General features: G+C 43.3%; 1 protein-coding gene across 1 annotated transcript; it reads right to left on the bottom strand.

Annotated features, from left to right (window-relative positions):
- Positions 1-2,210: 2,210 nt before the first annotated feature.
- On the bottom strand, positions 2,211-5,198 carry LOC119345891 (solute carrier family 35 member F2-like). Its single transcript, XM_037615725.1, has 11 exons — positions 4,953-5,198; positions 4,749-4,843; positions 4,603-4,660; positions 4,327-4,521; positions 3,675-3,754; positions 3,503-3,585; positions 3,261-3,312; positions 3,079-3,147; positions 2,800-2,886; positions 2,656-2,720; positions 2,211-2,580 (listed from the first exon to the last, which is right to left on the bottom strand). The coding sequence occupies exons 1-11, from the start codon at positions 5,065-5,067 to the stop codon at positions 2,433-2,435; spliced, it is 1,047 nt and encodes a 348-aa protein (XP_037471622.1). The 5' UTR covers positions 5,068-5,198; the 3' UTR covers positions 2,211-2,432.
- Positions 5,199-5,620: the final 422 nt, after the last annotated feature.

Genomic DNA, 5,620 nt, shown 5'->3' with positions numbered 1-5,620 from the left:
AGAAATCCTAATCTGCACTTCAAATATGGGAAAGGTATATCCTACTGCTATTTTTATAAATGGCTGTTAGGAGATGGTTCCTCCATTAGTTTTTGGCATGACGCATGGCTTCAGAAATGCTCCCTTAAAACTACTTGCTGGGAATTATTTGATATTTGCAATCAGCCGAACATTCAGTTGCACAAGTCTCGGATGGGATGTCCTTGAAACTCACCTTCCGTGGATGTGTTTGTCCTAGACTAATATAATATGCCTTTTGGAAAAGCTTTTGACTTTGGTCAGGAATGCTCATTTTACTTCTGAACCAGATAAGCCCAAGACTTGTTTATTTTGTGCACCGAGGAAATCAATTTCAACACTTGTTATTTAACTGTGCTGTTGCTACACAGGCTTGGAATTTCATTTTGGAGGGTTTTTTTATATTGATTGTTCTTGTTCAGTTAAGGATATTGTTCATTGGTGGGCTTCTTATAGACTTTTTCACGCTGTTGGAAACACTATGTGCTGAGACTCTGGAGTATTTTGACCTTACGTGATGAAACTATGTTTCCAGGGATGCAGATGGAAAAGCACGAAGCCTTGCTTCAGGACAAAGCGGCATGGGGAGCTGCGACGCATCGCTTGGGGCTGATCCTTCCGGTTGAGGCCTCGAATGCTGAACGGCGTGGTTCCCAAAGATTGAAGCAAACATGGATGAAATTCACTGTGGCGTCCTGTAGATTGTTTGGTCGTTTAAGCTTTCCTTGTGCTTCCGCTGAGCTGTAGAACTAGGTAACCATGTTGGCTTTACCTCTGAGAACCTGAATGTTTATGAACCTTTGTTCCATTCCATCATTGGCTGCAATGGAACAAGGAGTTCTGCTCCTATCTTTCTAAAAAGGGGATACAGCTAAGTGGAAACCGATGGGTTTGCTTACCCAGGGTGTCCAACTGTCGCAACAGCCGGACAAGATCTCGTGGCATTGGACAGCTGATGGCTCTTACACGGCGGCATTTGCGTACAAGATTCAGTTCATAGGAAGTACATCCTCAAACCTGAAGGAGCTCATCTGAAAACTCTGGTACCGGCAAAGCAGAAGCTCTCGGCTTGCATGTGTATTCAAGATCGTTGTCTGACCGTGGATAAGCTCACCATGAGGGGCTGGCAGCATAACCCCATCTGCTCACTATGGAAGTGTCAGCCGGAGACTGCTGCACATCTTCGCTCAGTGCCCCTTCTCGGCTGAGGTGTGGAGATTAGCCTTTGCTACTTTCAACTTCCCCCTGAACCTGATCCCCAACGTGACGATGCCGTCTTTCAGGAAGTGGTGGGAGTAAGGTTATGTTGTCTTGGCCTCAAACGAGTCTGAACAGAAACGATCTGCGGCGATTACCCTGGTTTGTTGGTTCATTTGGACTGCGCGGATCTTTGATGGGGTGGCCTGCAGCGCTGCTCGGGTAATGTGCAAGTGTGAGGAAGAACTGTCAGAATGGGGAAGCGCCTGAATCAGGGGTGCGCTATTACTGTCGCCTATTCATCCATGATGCACACAATATGGTCTGATTGCCTGAGAAGATGCTGTTGAAAGGAGCTACTCAGAGTTAGGTGGAAACCTCTGTGAGCTCCTACTCAATGCTACTAGTGTTTCCTGGATTAGCCTTTAGCCTAGGTTTTTCCCCATGTTGAGCTGTGTCATGTATCTCTGTAATATTTCTTCTCCCTTATGATAGAGGCGGAGGTGTATATAATGAAAGCAGCGCTGCTGCTCTTCCTAAAAAAAAGAGGAATGTTTGCTTGACTGAATTCAGTGGATATGATGTTTCAAGTTGCATATCCTATCCTTAGAAAATGGAATGATAAATGCGACGGAGATGACCAGTTTGTATGATGGAAAAGGACCCTTTATGAATCTGCAGATGGCATAGCATCTTTGACATGAAATTAGTGTTGCATTTTCTCTGTCTTCTTAATTCCAAGGATGTGGAAGCCCAAGGCCAATCAGAAGCTCACTGTTGTTCAGACTATTTTCAGGCTGTGGGCAGTTTCCTATTTTCAAATATCTTGGTCCATGCTGTAATGATTCCCAATAGGCACCAGTGATGAATTTCTGTGGAGACTAATGATTCATGAAGGAGGTAAGTTAATCTTGGAACTTTCACCTGTTTTTCCCCTCTCCATATTTTGTCTGTATTACCTTACTACAAGTAGTACTTACACAAACCACTGTAACTGATGATGAATTTTTTTTTCATTCCTTTGTTACCAAGTATGTACTGGACTAGATGTTACAAAAAATATTCTGATAACCATCCTAACACAAAATATTCTTTCGGTTGAAAAATAATGGTTCTGCTTCTGCATATACATAATTTTATTCTCTGCACATTTTCTGCTGCTGTATTTGATTTTGGTCATATCCGAAACCATGGAGCTGACTTTGTACGTTGAAACCCTAACAGATACCATGAGCTCCTTCCAGTTGCTTCTTTTCTTGGCTGTCCAAATTAGAACCACTTGTTGAGCCATCCTCGCTTGGAAGTTGTTGATAGTGAGGTGCAACTTCTGTACCTGTAGCTCCTCCATCGGCTAAAGAACTCTCACTTCAAACATTACAAGGAAAGTGTTAGGTTCTAACATGTCTGCACATGGATCTATAACGACTCCAACAAACTTACTTCAGCGAGTAGACGATTAATCCAATGGCCACAACCGTGAATGCTACGTAGTACAGCCAGTTTATCTGTTGCAACTAAATCTTGTGAGCATATGTATGCAATGTATTTAGGATCTCGTGCAAAGGATTGGTCAGAAATCGTAACCTGTTGTTGATAGAACAGTAGTCGAATGGCGACTGCCCACATGTCAGATGTTAAGAGTGAGAGATTAAACAATGTTGATCCACTCATCTGCAAAAGAGCTATGACAATCAGGAAGGGCTAAACTATTATTGGACTGTACAATAAGAAAATAAATGGCCTTCTGGCTTTAGATTCTTATACTTAGTTTATTCAAATACTTCATAACTTCTTGATCAACCTTTTCTTTGTTACATACTTGTGTAGCTTGTTTTCTGCTTAACATGTTGGAGGGAACTTAACCTTAAGGACAAAAGGAGTAAGGGTGTAGAACACTAGTAATGCAATGGCAAATCCTGCGAACAAACTTATCTGAAAATAAAAATAAAAAAAAACAATACAAAGCAGTTGTGAGTTTCCTGTCAAGACAATTGAATAATGTGTATTGCAGATAAATGGGTCAAACCATAACTATACTTTGGTACCATTGTTGGAGACCAGGCAACTGCTTCTAGGCTCTTCCTTTCGAATATGAATCTGATGTTTTGTCAGGTTAAGTGGTCACATGAACAGAAGAGTATTGTCAAGACATTTCTGTTCCACAAAAAACATAGTGATATTTTAACTACGCGATAACGAGAGCGAATCTATAGATGGCAATATCGACGGATTATGAAAGTTTTTTCTCTGCTGATCTGCTATTAATAGTGAAATGCGGAGAGGATACATCTGAATTGCACTGACAAACAGGCCAAATAGTCCAAGCATCGCGATAAGCTCTACGCGATCGTTCTTCTTGACGCAGTATTCCTACATATTCAAGGGAAATGATAGACTTATGAGAATTTTGAGAAAATATTGATGGGTAGTAGGAAGATACATATAATGGCATCACAAACCTCTGCAACATTGCTAAATGCAAAACAAACTGTCCCGGCAATAACAAGGGCATCCCCTAGAAGTGGCATTTGACCCGGATCTGCAGAAAATGAAGGGGTTTGTAAGCTGCTAGCACTTATCCACGCTGTATAAATTGGGAGACGATTCCAGCTTGTATGGGTCTTAAAGTTCGGTTTTTATTTGAGCACGTCATATACCTGTTCTTATTGCCAGTTTGCTATGTTACTCAGCTGTAAATTTTTTGAACAAGATTCAGCAGTGAATATGATTTCCTGGACTACTGTACGAGTATTATGATTTCTGTAAAGAAAGAGGATAAGGATGATACACAGTATCAAGAACTTCATCCTGTGCCTATCCTAGGTCTGTCGCAGAGAGTTTTCGTAACTGACACTTCTAATTCAACTTGTTGTTAGGACTCATACCTTGCTGTTCTGGGGATTTTGCATCTGAAAGGAGCACAAGACCTAAATTTGATCTCCTAGACTACTATGAAGAACTGTATAATCGTGATTTCTTCTAAAGAAAGAGGATAAGCATGATACATACTATCAAGAACTTCATCCTGTGTGTATCTTACTAGGTTTGTCACAGAGACTTTTAGTAATCGGCATTGTAATTAAACTTGTTGGTATTGGAACTCATATATACCTTGCTCATCTGGAGATTTTGCATCTGAAAGGAGCACAAGACCTAGCCCTGCCACGCAGGTCCCTGCCCCCACAAATTGCCAGAAAGAATATCTTGTGCCTAGCACATACCAGGTGAGTATGATGACCCATACGACGGTCCAGCAGTCCAACAACGTTACGCTGGTGATGGACGAGTACTGGTACGCCTTGACAACTGAAACACAAGTTTCAGAATCATTACATGTTTATTGCATTTGGTATCTGACTGAAATGCGTATTGCTTGTTTGTGCTCACCCAGATAGTTCCCCTGGACATCGACGAAGGCCAGCGCCAAGTACCAGTACCAAGGTATCTGCAAGACAAGAGTGGCGTAAAGAGTGAGGAGGTCTGCGAAACTGAAACCGCACAAGGTAAGTTTCATGATTGAATTTCATGCTCACCCGTGGTTTCTGTCGTCGATGCAAGAGGATCGGCACATAAATCAGAGTCAACAGGAGGTAGGCGAAGAAGGATTGTGTGAGTGGTGTGTTAACTCCTGCACAATACATGCGATGGGTAATTCGCGTAGTACAAAGATTCGCAAGTGCTGGGGGAAATGATAGCTTGGATTGTTATAGGCTACAGAGACTGAGAAGGACGGGTACCAAGATTGGCGAGGAACGAGGAGGCGAAGCTGGCGGCGGCCATGGTGAAGGCCACGAGCTGGCCGAGGAAGAGCACCAGCAGCAGGCCCCATGCGTCCTTGGCCTTGGTCTCCATGGGTCTCTGTCTGACCACCAAGCCTCGGTCAGATTCGCGGAGATGCAGGGGAGAGATATATACGGTTTGAGCCGGCCGGAGCAGAGGACTGAGAGGAGGAGACTCGACGGGTAGCTGGGCCTCGTGCAAGGCTCGCTGGGCTCGTGCAGTAAAATATGGTTAGCTGAGTGTGGCATGCCCATTTTTCAATCAACAAAAAAGGGAAAGCCGAGAGCAGCTTGTGATCGCTACATTGATTATGTTTTCTTTCTTCCCGCTGTCACGCGTCTGGATCTGATCATTGATTAGGTGATCGGATCGTCCTCTTGCAAATAGTACTACCCCATTATTATATTAGTATTGTCTATAATTGTGGGTCCTGCACCTGTTTTGTTTTTTGATTCGCTCTTGCATCTGTCAGAGAAGGCCCAACGGACCAATCATGCCAGGCCATGTCACATGTGACTCTGGTCCGTGCAATTGATGATAGCTACACCTTCGGAAATAGACATGGCGACTTGTGAGGCAGGCAGGATGGAAAGGGAGAGGACCGGATGCAGTCTGTTGTTGTGAT

The sequence above is a fragment of the Triticum dicoccoides genome, chromosome 1B (genome assembly GCF_002162155.2).
Source record: "Triticum dicoccoides isolate Atlit2015 ecotype Zavitan chromosome 1B, WEW_v2.0, whole genome shotgun sequence".
NCBI lineage: Eukaryota > Viridiplantae > Streptophyta > Magnoliopsida > Poales > Poaceae > Triticum > Triticum dicoccoides.
Note: the sequence above shows the minus strand (reverse complement) of the source record. Positions and strands in the feature narration are given on the sequence as shown.